This window comes from Rattus norvegicus, chromosome 16, assembly GCF_021556685.1.
Source record: "Rattus norvegicus strain SHRSP/BbbUtx chromosome 16, alternate assembly SHRSP_T2T, whole genome shotgun sequence".
Classification (NCBI taxonomy): domain Eukaryota; kingdom Metazoa; phylum Chordata; class Mammalia; order Rodentia; family Muridae; genus Rattus; species Rattus norvegicus.
Genome location: NC_141549.1, coordinates 15,803,699 through 15,821,101, shown reverse-complemented (window position 1 = coordinate 15,821,101; position 17,403 = coordinate 15,803,699). Strand labels below are relative to the sequence as shown.

At 36.5% G+C, this 17,403-nt stretch overlaps 1 protein-coding gene across 50 annotated transcripts in view; it reads right to left on the bottom strand.

The window, feature by feature from the left end:
• Window positions 1–17,403, bottom strand: part of LOC102556133 (uncharacterized) — a 194,309-nt gene that overhangs the window by 34,808 nt on the left and 142,098 nt on the right. For 8 of the 50 annotated variants that reach the window (XR_015639707.1, XR_015639706.1, XR_015639708.1 and 5 more), the window contains 5 exons: window positions 17,229–17,384; window positions 14,201–14,413; window positions 11,161–11,281; window positions 7,881–7,996; window positions 4,520–4,679 (listed from right to left, as the gene is read on the bottom strand). Coding sequence is in view for 20 of the 50 variants with exons in the window: in XM_087589309.1 (XP_087445435.1) it covers window positions 4,520–4,524 (5 nt within the window). In the remaining 30 variants the exon portion in view is untranslated. Of the gene's footprint in view, window positions 1–4,171; window positions 4,442–4,519; window positions 4,680–7,880; window positions 7,997–11,160; window positions 11,282–14,200; window positions 14,414–15,379; window positions 15,529–16,757; window positions 16,780–17,228; window positions 17,385–17,403 lie in introns of those variants that run through there. The other 42 variants (XR_015639699.1, XR_015639694.1, XR_015639702.1 and 39 more) reach the window with 11 other exon arrangements.

The following is a 17,403-nucleotide window of genomic DNA, read 5'->3' as shown; positions in this document are numbered from 1 at the left end:
CTCTGGTGAATTTGCTTCTTTTTGTTTGAGAGCTTTCAAGTGTGCTGTCAATTGTTAGTGTATGCTCTCTCCAATTACTTTCTGTAGGCATTCAGAGCTATGAGTTTTCCTCTTTTTACTGCTTTCAATGTATCCCATAAATTTGTGTATATTTTGTCATCAGTTTCATTAAATTCTAAAAAGTCTTTCATTTCCTTCTTTATTTGTTGAGCAAGTTGTCATTGAGTAGAGTATTGTTCAGCTTGCATGTATATGTGGGCTTTCTGTCATTTTTGTTGTAATTGAAGACCAGCCTTCATCCATGGTGATCTGATAGGATTTATGGGATTATTTCAATCTCCTTGTGTCTATTGAGGCCTGTTCTATGACTGGATATAGGGTCAATTTTGAAGAAAGTATCATGAGAAGGTGCTGAGAAGAAAGTATATTCTTTTGTTTTAGGATGAAATGTTCTATAGATGTTTGTTAAATCAATTTGTTTCACAACTTCTCTTAATTTCAGAGTCTCTGTTTTGTTTTTGTTTCCATGATCTGTCCATTGATGAGAATTGTGTGTTGAAGTCTCCTAATATTATTGTGTGTTGTGCAATGTATGCTTTGAGCTTTAGTAATGTTTCTTCTGTGAGTGTGGACGTTCTTGCATTTGGAACATAATTGGTCAGAATTGAGAGTTCGTCTTGGTTGATTTTTCCTTTGATGAGTATGAAGTGTCCTTCGTTATATTCTTTGACAAATTTTGGTAGAAAGTCAATTTTATTCGATATTAGAATAGCTACTACAGCTTGTTTCTTGGGACCATTTGCTTGGGAAAAAAATTCCCAGCCTTTTACTCTTAGTGTCTGTCTTTGCCACTGATGTGTATTTCCTGTATGCAGCAAAATTCTGGGCCCTGTTTCCCTATCCAGTCTGTTAGTCTATGTCTTTTTATTTGTAAATTGAGTCCATTGATATTAAGAGATATTAAGGAATAGTGATTTTTTTCCTGTTATTTTTGTTGTTAGATGTGGAATTATGTTTCTGTGACTATTTTCTTTTGGGTTTGTTGCAAAAGATTACTTTCTTGATTTTTCTAAGGTATAGTTTTCCTCCATGTGTTGGAGTTTTTCATGTATTATCTTTGTACAACTAAATTTGTAAAAAGATATTGTGTAAATTTGGCTTTGTTATGGAATATCTTCGTTTTCTTCAGCTATGGTAACTGAGAGTTCTGCTGGATCTAGTAGCTTGGCTGGCATTTGTGTTCTCTTTGAGTCTGTATGGCGTCTGTCCAGGATCTTCTAGCTTTCAGAGTCTCTGTTGAGAAGTCTGGTGTAATTCTGATAGGTCTGCTTCTTCTTTTTTTTTTTTTTTTTTTGTTACTTGATCTTTTCCCCTTACTGCTTTCAATATTCTTTCTTTTATTGTGTGTATTTGGTGTTTTGACTATTATGTGATGTGAGGAATTTATTTTCTGGTCAAATCTGTTTCAACTTCTGTAGACTTATGTTCATGGGCATTTCTTTCTTTAGGTTAGCGAAATTTTCTTCTATAATGTTTTTGAAGACACTTATTGGTCCTTTAATTTGGGAATTTTTTTCTCTTCTATACCTGTTATTCTTTTTTTTCTTTTTCTTTTTCTTTTTTTTTTTTTTTTTGGTTCTTTTTTTCGGAGCTGGGGACCGAACCCAGGGCCTTGCGCTTCCTAGGCAAGCGCTCTACCACTGAGCTAAATCCCCAACCCCTATACCTGTTATTCTTTGGTTTGGTCTTCTCATTGTGTCCTGGATTTCCTGGATGTTTTGGGTTAGAAGCTTTTTGCATTTAGCATTTTCTTTGACTGTTGTGTCAATGCTTTCTATGGTATCTTCTTCCCCATAGATTATGTCTTCATTCTCTTCATTCTGTTGTTGATGCTTATGTCTATGACTTTTGATCTTTTTCCTAGTTTTTCTATCTTCAAGGTTTTCTTCCTTGGTAATATCTTTATTGTTTCTATTTCCATTTTTTAAAACCTGGATATTTTTGTTTAATTCTTTCACCTGTTTGGTTGTGTTTTCCTGTAATTTTAAAGGTTTTTTTTTTCCTCTTTAAGGGCTTCTACTTCTTTACCTGTTTCCTGTATTTCTTTAAGGGAGTTATTTATGTCTTTCTTAAAGTCCTCTATCATCCAGAGGTGTAATTTTAAATCCAAATCTTCCTTTTCTATTGTACTGGGATATTCAGTATTTGCTGTGGTGGGAGAACTGTGTTCTGTTGACATCGAGTAGTCTTGGTTTCCATTGCTTAAGTTCTTGCATTTGCCTCTGGCCATCTGTTTATCACTGATGTTAGTTGTTCTTGCTTTCTCTGGATGGAGCTTGTCCTTCCTGTGGGCCTGTGAGTCTCTGATATAGGAGTGAGAGACCACCTGGGAGACCAGCTCTCTTAGGGCAAGTTTTGGATCCTAGAGCTGTGGGATAGGCCTAGCTTTGGGCTCAGATGGATACCAGAAGTGTCTTGTCCCATGCTGTTCTGTGGCTCCTATGCCCAGTTCCCTCCAGGTGTGTCTCTCCTTGGACAGTCAATGGAGAGAAAGTGGGATCCCACCTGAGGGCTATGGGCTTAGGAGAGGCCTCCTGGCAGACCAGCTCTCTGCTGGCAGGTTTTGTGTCCAGTGGCTGTGGGACAGCCCCAGCTCTGGGCACAGACGGAGACCAGAAGTGTCCTGTCCTAGGTTGCCCTGCAGCTCCTGTGCCCTGTGAGCTCTTGGTTGGTCTCTCCTTTTTACATTTCAAAGGTTATGCCTTCCCATTTTTCCCTCTGAAAATCACCTATCCCACCCTTCTCCCCCCTGCTTCTAAGGGCTCCAAGTTACAGAGTAGATTCCTTCAAAACAACAGTGTTTAAGAAAACAAAAAGCATTTCAATAGAAATCAGCCATAGAAAACATCAACAATCTCAGGGCCCAGTCATCAATTTATCTTTAAAAATAAGATAATGTATTAGCAATGAAATTTCATTAGCAGGAAAATGAGAAGCTGCCCTTTATTTAACAAATAATGTTACTTGACACATTATGACTTCATTTTTTTTTGTTTGTTTTGGTTCTTTTTTCGGAGCTGGGGACCGAACCCAGGGCCTTGCGCTTCCTAGGCAAGCGCTCTACCACTGAGCTAAATCCCCAGCCCCACATTATGACTTCTTTATACAGACATTTAGTTTCCTTAATACAAATTTCATAAAGCAGCTAAAAGACTATTTCTCTTTTCTATTTCCTCTGATTTTTCTCTCCTTCCCTCTTCATTCTCTTCCTTCGTTCTTACCCTCCTTTTCTTCTATCTGTTCTCTCTCCCTTACTTTCTTTGTCTTACTTAGAATGAAACACAAAGCTTCATGCACAATAAGCAATCACTATATTCTTAGCTGCTTTTAGCTTTTTTTTTTTTTTTTTTTTGGCAGGATGTCTCTATGTCAACCTGGTTGAGTTTGATATTACTTTATAGCATAAGCATATCTCAAATCTGACTTGCCATTTCACCAACCTGAGTGAATGGTATCAAAGGTCTTTAATATAAGGTATAGTTACTATAGTAACTATCACTGAGATAGTTAATGTTGTTTGTCAATCTAATTATATCTGGAATCAAACAAAATCCACCCAAATGGGCTTACTAGTTAGAATATTTCTTGAAGTGATAGTATGATATGAATAGAATCACCCTAAATATAGACCACACTTCCTGGTAGCAGTCAATATGAGAGGACTGAGAAAAAGGAAACATGATGTTTGTCTGTTTGTCCTCACTCTTTCTAGGAATTTCGTCTATCCTACTGCTGAGAGTTACCTTTCCCCATATGAGAAACTGCTTCTTTGGGATTCCAAAACAGACTAAAGACCAGCAGCTCTTGAAATATCCTCTGGGACTCCAGCACTAGAGTGAGGCTCAAGAGACATCCTGTACTAAAACATCTATGGGGATCTCGGCCTTTCCATCATGAGATAGCCATTGTTTGGACTACCCAGGCCACAACCTACAACCTACTCTAAAAAATTCAAAGCTATATAGATATCTTACATTTGCATATATATACATATATACATATTTATACACATATACACATATTCTATTTGTTGTTATTTTAAAAACCCTAATTCAACTGTCTCTCTTGCTTAACCAGTATTAAATGAAATTAATAATAAAAGATCTATTCATTTAGATTTCTTATTCTTTTAATTGGTCATTGCATAGTTGCATTGCATAGTTGATTGACGGCATGGTTGAATACCTCCACCTGCTCTTTTTCTTCTTCATATTCAAATGATATGACCACTATGAAGATATTAAGGAGACATGTTGGGACTTCCTGTGAGTCGTTGGTGTCAAAGGCTCTTTCTGATTCATTACTCTGCCATCCTCAAAATGTAAATTCCATCCCATGGTCTTTATGTATTTTGTCAGTTCCGACTTTTGTAATCTACATTCTAAGCAGAGAGGAAAGAGCAAAAACTAAGAGTTTATACTTATTCTTTTCAAGGGCAGGCCCTAGAGATAGTACTTACCTCATGTTTTCTTTTCCTGAAAGTTATGGTTTCACTTTATCCGTAGAATAGAGGAGTAGAGACAGAAGTCTTCAAGTGCATGACTTTTGGCTGTTATGTTTTGAGTATGAATAATTTCCTTAGGATGGTGAATTTAATGCCTGTTTGTTGGCTGGTGACTCTGTTTTGAGAAAAGGTGAAAACTCTAGGAGGTCAGGTTTCCTTGGAGAATGAGTCAACTGTGGCTTGTTAGGAAGATTATGCCTAGTCCCTAGTCCCTCCCTTACTCATGAATACTCATGACCATCAAATGAAGAGTCTCCATAACATGTTCCAGTCACTCTAATTCTTGACCATCCTTTATAACTGAGCAAAACCAAACTCTTTCTTCCTTAAGTCAGTTTTTCAAGTGTTTTGCCATGACAATCGAAGCCTGACTTAAAGTAGCCACATTTTATGATGATTCTATCATGAAGAAAGTGCTATAGAAAATGAGCATTAATGACCATACTCATAATGACCTTTTCAATTACCATAGCAGAGGTAATTGTGTTCACAGGCAATTGACAGGAAAGAGCAACATGTCTGATCCCAAAATTGTATTACAAGAAAAGTAATGATGGCTATGCTAGATTCTGTAATATTAATGCCAATCAATGGCAAATCCAGCTTCATCCTTCTCTCCCTTTGAGCACAAAGTACTTAAGTATTATAAAACCTTGTTGAGTTATTTAGATAAATTTTGCGGGTGGAAAGATGATTTATCAGTAAAGAACACTTGCTGCTCATTCAGAGAGACCTGGACTTGCTTCCTAGCACCCATCCTGGACCCTACACAGTCTCGTGTTACTTCAGTTGTGTGAATCTAATGTCCTTTTATGGTGTTCATGGGCACTCCCTTCAAGCACATAGTGGGCCCTCATGCTCATATAACCATACATTAAAAATAAAATCAAAAAATATTTTTAAAGTTACACATTTTAATTTAGATGATATAACAGCCTAAATTTGGAATTTCTGATAACTGAGTCATTTCTTCATATTTGACCTAACTATGAATTCTTGACCAAAACAGTTAGAAGAGATTTTGTTAAAAGATCAGGGTGGAATAATTTGTGGATTTTGTGCTCGGAGCCACCAGGAAACAAGCAAATTTTATGTGTCAGAGCACTCTATCAAATATAACTCTTATGGTTATAAAGGGCGTACTTTCTAGTTTTAGAGATAGTGTGGGTGGCCTGGTGGCAAAGCAGTAGACGTTTTCCTATTACCTCTATTAAAGTGCGGATTATAATTCAGTAAACCTGCACACATTTCCACCCCTAAACAGCAGTTTCTCATCATAGAAATTATCAGGTGACATATGAATAATGTATAATAAAAAGATTCTAATGTGTATTAGTGAAAATCGTGTTAAATCATAGTTTACTGGTTTATGAGCGAAACATCTGCTCATTCTGAAAATGACGCTCAGTAAAAAAGATCAAATTCTCTGTCATTCCATAGATTTGCCAGAACACAGACACCAGACCATTGAGATTTTTTGTCAGCAGTAACTAGAGCAATAGTACAGGTTCTCCCTATCACCAATGCTCGAACAATAAAAGAAGGAAGATGTTCTATCTTTATATGGGCACTCATGGTTTCTCTACTGAGTTGTTGATAGTTTACCCAAGTGTAACCTCCATACTGACAAGTCCAAATTATGAAATGGTGCTTACAGATCTGATAGTGTCTATCAAAATATTTATAAATGTTTGTGTAAAAAATTTTCAATTCATTATTTACCAAGAAAATATGAAAAATAAGGGAAAAACTCTATTGATATCATCTTTTGAGAACTGATATCCTCATGCTTTGGAGAGAGATAAGTTGACAAGGACCCTTTCATACAGCAGATGTCTTCTAGATTATCTAGTGCCTTAAGAATATTCTTTTCATGATGTTTTAAAGTATCCACAAAGGCTACATAATGCAAAAGTTTTCCCATGATACCCAAGGCTTAATTTGAATGTGACAGCAAAGGGTATGGCTTGAAAGGCTAATCCTATCAACCTGGGCTCAAAGCCCTAATGCTCAATCAGACAGTAGAAAACCTGAATGTTTGACTGTACCAATCTTCACTTTCATTATATCTTTTAGCTTTTTCTTATTCTTCTACTTCTAGTTCTGTTAATGGGACTCAAATGAGGTACAGAAATTGACAAAATCTGAAAAAAAAAAAAAGAGCTGACCTGACAATTTCCTGAATGAACCTCAAGAAAGGAAAATAACCAATATTAGAGTCTGCAAAAATGGAAACCTCCTCTGAGCATGGAGGGAGGAAAGTTGCCATCCCTGGAAGGCCTGGTATGTGCCTGGCGCTCCGTGGGTAGCTGAATCAGATATTCTTTCTGTCTGTGCTACTTCGTCATGAACCTCATGTGTTGAAGGCTTACTATGCTGACATTCCTCTAAAATCCAGGTTCCCAGTATCTAAAAAGATAGCCACAGTTTCTCCCTTTGAATGTAACTGTATTTGAGACACTCCCCTTAGTCAATATCAGAATTCATTCACACTCAAGCCAGCCCCTTCACACTCCTCTCCATTTTGTATATGTGCCAGGAAATCTAGTAAGAAAGGAAGACGTAACACAATGGTGGCAGCTTAGACCTGGCCAGTACTGAAAAGCAATATAATTTAATAACAGATAGGAATAGTGCCAGATCTGACTGTATCCAAAGATGTCAAAATTAAAGTTTTCACTGCCAAATAGAAATGGGATCTCATAAAGAAAATTAGCATGTCAGAAAATAGAGAGCCTCAGTTGAACACATTTGTTTTGTGACTACAATTTATTTGTGCTATAAATTATGTCATCTAAATTAGCTAATTGGACCAACAAATCCATATCCCTAACCACACTGTGACAACAGTTACTGATGAGTTACATTAGGTTTCAAAGACTCCCTGAAGCACTCTTTCAAAGTGGAAAATAAAAGAAGCAAAAGAACTATGGTGGATGACTACAGACTGTCTTTGTATCCATTGTTAAACATGTCATTCCTTAAAATTGACACGACATCACTTATTCTCTATAACCTCACAGGATCCTTAAAATCAAGACAAGCTGTTTACTTACACGATGTGTTCTTTCCAGTCATTCTCAAGTAATCAAAATTTCTAAGGTTCTTTTTTTATAGTTTATCTTCTAATGAATACAGAAGAACAATACACATCAACAGGCTGCTATGGAATTTTTGATATATTCATATATATATGTATATATGATAGTAAGCATTACATAGCAGCTCATATATATATATATGTATATATATATATATATAGTAATGTTTTATGGAATGTCTCAATATGTTAAGGGAAATTATTGTAATGACTTACAGTCAGTAGTCCAGCTAACCCAACAATGGGCAGTTGTGAATGGGAAGCCCAAGAGTCTAGTAGTTGCTTGTTTAGACATGGGTAGTTGTTTTAGTTCTTCTGCAAAAGCTGGTATCCTGTAAAAGTAGGTCCCAGTATGTGCGTTGGCAAGTAAGCTCAAACAGTCAAAGAAAAGCAAGCCTTCCTTCTTTTATTGTTCTTATGTAGGACTCAACATAAGGTTTAGATTTAGAACTTGCTCTGTCCCAGGCTGGCTTTCAACTCAGAGATCTTGTTGCCACACTCTCCTGATTTTAACAGCCTATACAATCTTGCCCGTAGCTAAGATTTTCAAGGCCACTATACCTCTGGATTGCGGGTGTGCCCGCCATTTATGGATTTTAGTTCACTCCAGGTGTAGTCAAGTTGACAATCAGGAACAGCCACCCCATATTCCTCCAAGAAACACATCATCTTGCAACATAATTTAAATGTCATAAATATGCATGATCACATGCAACATTGCTAGGTCGTTTCCCTTTAATCTGTCCATAGGGCGTTTTTCTCTGTTATAGCATCCCTATCAGATGGATCTAAAGCTTATGGTCCTTCAGAAGTGTTCATAATCTTCTTGTATAATGCACACTTATATCCCAGGTATCCACCAACGATTTTTAGTTTGTTTTCCTTCCTGGTCTGCATGACAAATCATCAGTACTGGCATCTTCAACTGTCACTGTTTTATTGCTCTCTCCTTCAGTGAAAATAACCACACCTTATCAGGCCCTTAATACTCACAATCAAATGTTTTACAGTTTATAAGGTTTTTGATTGTTTGGCTTGTTGTTGTTTTCTTTTTAAGGACTTAAATTTTATTGGAACAGAGAGAAAGAGAGACAGAGAGACTGAGAGAGACAGATAATGACAGAGAGAGAGAGACAGAGAGAGAGACAGATAATGACAGAGAGAGAGACAGAGAGAGAGAGACAGAGAGAGAGAGAGAGAGAGAGAGAGAGAGAGAGAGAGAACATGTACCATAAAAATTTTTTTCAATTTGCATGTGGTACTGAATTCTTTTGTTATCAGTACATCAGTACATCAGGTCACAGAAACAAGGCTATCACTGTGACTTTTGCTTTTTTGCCTTAATGTATTTATTTATTCATTTACTTCACAGCCTAATTGTAGCCCCCAACTCACCTCTCCTCCAAGTCCTTCCCTTGTATCGCCCAACTCCTTTCTCTTATCCTCGGGGTTGGGGAGGTGCCCCATGGGTACTATCCTGCCCTGGTACGGGATTTACAAGTTTTAATACCAACAGCTCAGTATCTCTCTCACAGATATGTTCAGCTTTACGAATTCCTGACTCTTTTTTTCTCTGCATCTCCATCCCCATCACATCACACTCAGCTCCTGGCCTCAAGCCACAAGCTTATAATATTCTAGTCTCATTCTTCCTAGCTCATGGACAGCAGAAGTTTGCCACCCTATCCAACTTCCAACTACCCTTTGTTTCTGTCTCTCTGTCTCTCTCAAACAGACTCACAACTAACTTTGACCTTCAGCTTTCCCCTCTCTTCACTATCTTATAACTGTAGCTTCCCTTCACCTGTTTTTTTCCTCATGTTTGAGATAAATTACACTAATTCTTGTGTACATGTCTTCATTCCTTTCCCACTTCATGGTATGTATTACAAAAGCTTATAGCCATCTACTTTAATCTACTTTTTCTATTCTGTACCTGGGTTCATAAATGATGTACAGTTAGAATATATACAAACCTGACTAAAGGCCACTTTAAATCATGGCGGTACACCTACTCAGTTATTACAGTACAACTAATTTTTTCTCAACATATATATATAATAAATATATGTTAATATAATATAACATAAATAATGTAATATAATAATATGTGGGTTATATAATATGTTATATATGTTATATGATTATGTATTATATATTTTATTTCAATGCATATATATGTATATGTATATGTGTATTGTCTTGGTAATGTTTGTATTTTGATTTTAATTCTGCTTCCCCAAGAGGGACTGTCTAGGATGAGGAGTGAATCACATACTCAGGTTCACCAGAACCTTTTCCCCATTTTAACTTGTAAAATAAAGACTATAGCCAGTGATTGGGCAGTAGAAGGGAAGATGGAACTGAAAAGTTTGAGGGAGAAGGGGACAACAGAAGGAGAAGGTGGCAGAAAAATGGAGCTGAAGTGCGTGGCCTGGAGAAACCACAAGTTATAAGCGATCTCATAGCTAAGGAGTAGAGTAATGTAGTGGTTGATCTGCCCAATCTAGATGCATAGCTTATACTAATATTAATTAAATTGTGTTTTCTTTGCACAGGCTTATTTGAGTTGGAGAAGTTACTGCAACATATAAATATGTACAAATTTGTATATTATATATTATATACTATAGAATCATTTTATACATATAATCATATGTATATTATATATTTATATTCAAACATGAGTATATATTATATAATAAATATATTCATATTGTTTCATCTATGAAAATATATTGTTTATATATGTTAAATATATAATGTCTCTATAAATTAAAAAAGTATACATATGTACTTTTTGCTCATCTTTCATAGGGAGCTGTTTTTGTGTATTGTCATCTCCTAATTGGCAACATGCTCTGCTCCATGTTTCCTCAATCAGCGTTCTTGATGTTTGCTTCACTGAGAGCACTTAGGTGTCTACTGCAGCCTATGCCTACTTCAACCCAGCCTTACTATCACTTACCCTTCTGTATTCTTATGCAAAGTCACTTCCTCTACCTCATTTCTTTTTGTCTCTCCTATGCCTAGTTCTTTCCATTAGTTTATTCCCATTATAGAAAAAAAAAGATTTCATATATTTTTCCAATCATAAAATAAAAATACTCCTCCCCAAATCTCCACAGCAAAAAATAAAACAAACAAAAAGATAAAAACCCTGGATTTCCTTGTCAGTTATTTCCCACCATTGATGCATCTTATGTCCTTTTGTATTGTTTGCATCTTGTTTTGGTGACAAAATACCTAGCAGGCAACTTAAGAAAGGACGGAAAGGAAAGGGTTCGATTTGATACTACAGAGTCCCATTCGGTAGTGAATTCCTCATGTCAGGAAGATGAGGCATCTGGCCCTATCATGTCCTCTGAATGTTTTCTCAAGACCTAGAATCTATTGGTTATATTTTTGTCCTTCTTAAACAACTACCAAAATGCTCAAAATATACTTATTTAATAAATAATGTATTAATATATTAATCATTGAATGTAGGCAATACCTTAATCCTAGATCATGTTTAGGCTTTCCTCTCATTTCTGGGATATTAGGAAATAATCAACATCCAAACTTTTGTAGACTTTCCCCCGACTCAATCATCTGGGATACGTCCTGTGGAAACACTGAAAATACATGTGAATTAGAGACCGTGTCATTGGAATGGGAGTAGGTTCAATTCAATTTCAATCTAAGGCTTCAAGTTTCTCACTTGCCTTCAATTTCTTGTTCCTACTATCAACTACCACACCCCCACACACACACTCAGAATCTGACCTACTTCAGTTCATATTCTGTCAGCATTGTGTCCCCAAGGCATAAAATTGCTTTTTCAATAGCATGTTGAAATATGTCTTACAAGGGCTCTAACTGCTTAACTGTGAATTCAGTCCACCTCTGCTCAGAACAGGATTGAAGAGAAATAGGATTGAAGTCAGTTCAATAAATAAATACTAAAGACAAACCATAATTTCTTCATATCATAGTCCTTTCCCATTCTGTCTGACCTGTAAACTAGGATTCATCCAACTGCAATTTTCATTTAATTGGACAAGTCAGTCTAGACTTCCCAGGACAAAAAGTTAGACAGAAGGGTATTCTTTGGCTTACATACTTCCAGAGCTAAGTATGCCACAATGGACCTTCTTTAAATAATGTCTGGGCAGTCTAGGTTTATGACAATTTTTTTCATTTCAATTTAATAAATAATTTAAAAGAATGATTCATTATATAGGATTAGTAAATAAAAATATTTTTAAACAATTAGAGTTTTAGTTACTTACTCATAAAATATCTGTATTAATTCCTAAAGTATTTAACTTCCTTAAGAATTTATCTCCTTTGATTTGCATTTACCTTATGACTAAAGATGTTGAACCTTTCTTTAGGTGTTTCTTGGCCATTCTGGATTCCTCACCTGTGAATTCCTTGTTTAGCTCTGAACCCCATTTTTAATAGGGTTATTTGTCTCCCTGCAGTCTAACTTCTTCAGTTCTTGGTATATTTTGGATATTAGCCCTCTATCTGTTGTAGGATTGGTAAAGATCTTTTTCCAATCTGTTGGTTTCCGTTTTGTCCTAACAACAGTGTCCTTTGCCTTACAGAAGTTTTGCAGTTTTATGAGATCCAATTTGTCGATTCTTGATCTTAGAGCATAAGCCATTGGTGTTTTGTTCAGGAAATTTTCTCCAGTGCCCATGTGTTCAAGGATCTTCCACATTTTTTCTTCTATTAGTTTGAGTGTATCTGGTTTGATGTGGAGGTCCTTGATGCACTTGGACTTAAGCTTTGTACAGGGGGATAAGAATGGATCAAAAACAACCCTGAGATTCCACCTCACACCAGTCAGATTGGCTAAAATCAAAAACTCAGGTGACAGCAGATGCTGGTGAGGATGTGGAGAAAGAGGAACACTCCTCCATTGTTGGTGGGATTGCAGACTGGCACAACCATTCTGGAAATCAGTCTGGAGGTTCCTCAGAAAATTGGACATTGAACTACCTGAGGACCCAGCTATACCTCGCTTGGGCATATACCCAAAAGATGCCCCAACATATAACAAAGACATATGTTCCACTATGTTCATAGAAGCTTTATTTATAATAGCCAGAAGCTGGAAAGAACCCAGATCCCTTCAACAGAGGAATGGATACAGAAAATGTGGTACGTCTGCACAATGGAGTACTACTCAGTTATCAAAAACAATGACTTTATGAAATTCATAGGCAAATGGATGGAACTGGAAAGTATCATCCTGAGTGAGGTAACTCAGTAACAAAAACACACATGGTATGCACTCATTAATAAGTGGATATTAGCCCAAGTGCCCGAATTACCCTAGATACATAGAACACATGAAACTCAAGAAGGATGACCAAAATGCGAATGCTTCACTCCTTCTTTAAAAGGGGAACAAGAATACCCTTGGGAGGGAATAATGAGGCAACGTGTAGAACAGAGGCAGAAGGAACACCCATTCAGAGCCTGCCCCACATGTGGCCTATACATATACAGCCACCAAACTAGATAAGATGGATGAAGCAAAGGAGTGCAGGCTGACAGGAACGGGATGTAGATCTCTTCAGAGAGACATAGCCAGAATACAGGAGATATATAGGCGAATGCCAGCAGCAAACCACTGAACTGAGAATGGGACTCCCATTGAAGGAATCGAAGAAAGGACTCAAAGAGTTTGAAGGGGCTCAAGACCCCTATGAACAACAATGCCAAGCAACCAGAGCTTCCAGGGACTAAGCCACTACCCAAAGACTATACATGGACTGACCCTGGGCTCCAACCTCATAGGTAGCAATGAATAGCCTAGTAAGAGCACCAGTGGAAGGGGAAGCCCTTGGTCCTGCCAAGACTGAACCCCCAGTGAACGTGATTATTGGGTGGAGGGCAGTAATGGGGGGAGAATGGGAAGGGGAACACCCATATAGAAGGGGGGAGAGGGGTTAGGGGGATGTTGGTCCGGAAACCGGGAAAGAGAATAACAATCAAAATGTAAATAAGAAATACCCAGGTTAATAAAGATGGAGAAAAATAAAAGAATTTATCTCCTTTATCTGTTACTTAAAATACTATGCATATGCTTTAACCTCTGCGTTCTGGAGGCAGACCCACATTCTCTTGACTCTACATCCAGATTGCTCACTTCTGAGGTAATCAGCATTGGCCTTTGATATCAGGTTCATCTACTGAGTATAGCAATTTTCATGTTTATCCCCACGTCCCTTACAAATGATGAGATTTTCTTTGTTACAAACTGAGTGATATAATGTTGGACATTCACATCACATCTTTTTTTTTCTTCTATTCACCTGTGGATGAGCATTAAGGTTGACACAATGTATTGACTACTGTGAACAATGCTTCCACAAATACGAACAGGCACATACTTTTATGCACAGAAATTTTACCACTATTCGAGTTTTACCAATGAAATTTTGATTGCCTTGAATCTGTAAATTGCATTGTCTACTTCAGATATTTAAAAGTCATTGTTTGAACTTTTAAACATAGAGGCATGAAGTCGCTCCTACCTGAGGTGATATTGGCCACTGATGGATTCTTATGAGAGGCAGAGTGAGTTTTCTTCAGGTATTTGGCTTCTGAGAGGCTTTCCTTTCTTCAGTAGACGTTCCTCATGTACATTCTGACAGCACCACAAGGAACCAATGGGCTTTAAAAGGAGCACAGGATGTTGTAAAGAATCACTTCATTGTAGGGGAAAGAAGAAGAATAAAGGGATGGTTCTGTACAAAAAAATAAAAATAAAAATAAACCAAACAAACAAAAAAATACCAAACAAACAAGCAAAAAACCATTACATGTATGCATAAAATTCTCAAACAACAAAAAGAAAAGAAGTACTATGCATGCTATAACTTTTCATTCTGTTTCTCTTCAATTTATTTTATTAATGGTTCATAGATTTCAGGGTATAGGACTTTTCTCTCTTTTAAACCTTTTAAAGTATTTGAAATTAAACCAAAACAAATTGATTTTTTAAAACTTAATTTTTTTCAGATAGTTCACTGATAAACTGAGAAATACTGATAACTTTTGCTCAAGAATTTGGTAATCTATAAATTTCTTGAATAATTGGCTATATTGAACCTCATCTAAAAACAGAGTCAATTACATTCCTTTTCAGTTTAGAAGGCTAGAGCACACTATGCTGAACAGAATGTAAGAGGAGAAATCCATGTATTAATCATAATCTTAGAAAAATTCAACTTCCCACCACTGATACTACCTTGAGTTTACCATAGGAAATCTTTGTCACAGGTGACTTTCTACTCCAAATTTGCTGGCAGTATCTTATGAAAAGATATTTTATTTTCTCAAATACATTTTTATATCTATTGTGATAACTGTGTGGTTTTGTCATTCATGTACTGAATGGGATAATTCTCTATTTATTAATTTCCATACATTGAGTTAACTGATTCTCATATATATATGATATATATATATATATCATATATATATATATATGAGCCTATTAGGACTATTTGGTATTAAATATTTTAATTATAATTTTCCCTGTTGGATTTATATTTGGAATTGACTATTGCTAAACTGATACATATACATATATATATACATATATATATATATCCTCTAAAAGTATCAAGTTATTTTTTTGAAATATTTTAGTATTAGCTTTATATAGTTAGATGCAATGATGTTGAGTACATATATTTTCCAAGTTGTACCTGCTTGATAAGTTGACTCTTTTATATAATGATGCTCTATTTTCTTTTGTTTCTTTCTTCTTTTAACTAGTGTAAGTATTGGCAATTCATGTGACACATTGCTTTCATCGCAACTCTTGGTTGAGTGTGTCTTTTTTTGCCACAACTCTCTGGACAAGAACATAGAAAAATCTTCACTTTACTCAGCTCTTTAAACACTTGACACTTTTTAGTATTTTTATTTACACCGATGTGAATGCAGTTGCCCATGGAACTGCAATTGTAGGAATTTGAAAGCTGTTTTACATGGGTGCTAGGAGACCAACTAGAGTTATCTTTAAGAGTAGTCTACTCTTTTACTCACTGAGCAAAGTCTCTTCTTGCACATTTGACATTTGTTATTTCACTCCTTACGTTTTTTATATTGTATATCTCTTTAGAAATAAAATATATCATTTTTAAAAAAGTGGTCTTACAAACATAAAATACTATATAGCAAACTTAACCAGATCCACAGTCTACACATCACAATAAACTTTTATGCAGTTAGAAAAGCCACTTCAAAGCTGTGGCACTTCTCATTGGATTTTACACTTTCATTATCAAATATAAATTTTTATTCATGTAAACAATTCAGAGGGAACATGAGGCAATGGGATTTGTGCTGGCTCTAAGATGTGGCTGTGCGAGATACTTTTGCCTTCTTGTTACAATGCAAATGGAAACAACTCAAGAGGGGAAAGACTTACTCTAGAACAGTTCTATGTGTTTCAGTCCACCACAGCAGGGAAGGCATGGCAAAACTGCTTAGTTCACTGCATTCAGAATGTATGACCGAGGCCATTCACATTGCAGTGGAGCGCAAGGCATAAATCAGGACAAGAACCAACACATGATTGAATCCACGACAATTGTTGTGTGGCAAGAGTTTTCTTTGAGAGAGGCAACACATATCTACTCACCTCTGATAGAGGACCCATGACAGACCAAATTCAGATACCACCAAATTCCAATTCACTTTATTGGGGTTACTTACAAGACTATGGGTGAATGATTGTATCCAGAAGTAGAAATGACTCACAGCCAGCTGCAACACCAAAGCCTAGTCCATCTTAGATAATAGCTCACAAAAGCCAGGAACCTCGAATTTACTATACAGCTTGCTGGAAGCTTAAAAGGTTTGACAGTGTCCTTTCCAAGTAACCCAGTTGAAGCTTTTCTGGGAAGCTGGCTGATTTCTGCTTCTTCAAGGCAACTGATCTGTTTTGAGCATCATCTTTGCACCTTGGGTCGTCTAAGACTGACACTCAATAGTTCTTATTGTTTACTCTTAAGAGAGAAGAACCTACCGAATCTGGTCAGTTTTGTGGATTTCATGAAACGATTCTGAGTTGCTTACCTTCTGGTTTAAGGAGCTTTCCCTGCAGAAATGAATGGTTTGATGTCAGAGAAACTGTTCCACACAGAGACCTATTTCTATGCTAATGCCTTGCCTTCTAAAGATTCAACAACCTTTCAGAATAGTGTTCCTAGTTAGAAAGCAAGAATTCAAAACCCAAACCTGTGGGAGATTCTTCAGATTTGAACCACAGCAAGTATGGAAGCTCTATCTGTAGGTAATGTCATGAGATTTGGAGTGTTGTAGGCCAGCTGACATTTCTCTTTATTAAGGGAAGTCTAGAGTTATTGATTTTAAAACAAGTCTCAATTCTGTTACCTTTCTTTTTTCAACATGCAGGGCATTTCTCTCTACACTATTGTGTCTGAAGATAAACGAAAGGTGCCTCAGGTAATATAATCTGTCTTTCCTACCCTTTTCAATGTGCCTTTTCTTATTTCTGTGTGATGTGTAGATGGTGTAACCTCTCACCTGTTTTGTTTAGTTCTTATGAAGGTATTTCATGCCTGGATAGTTGTCTCAATTGATATTTCTGCAGAAGGACATACTCTGGACAGTTCTATTCGGTTGTCTTGGTGACATGCTTCTTGGTAATAGCACATTTTCTAATGCAAGTTGACTTCTGGCCTATATAGGAAAAGTAGTG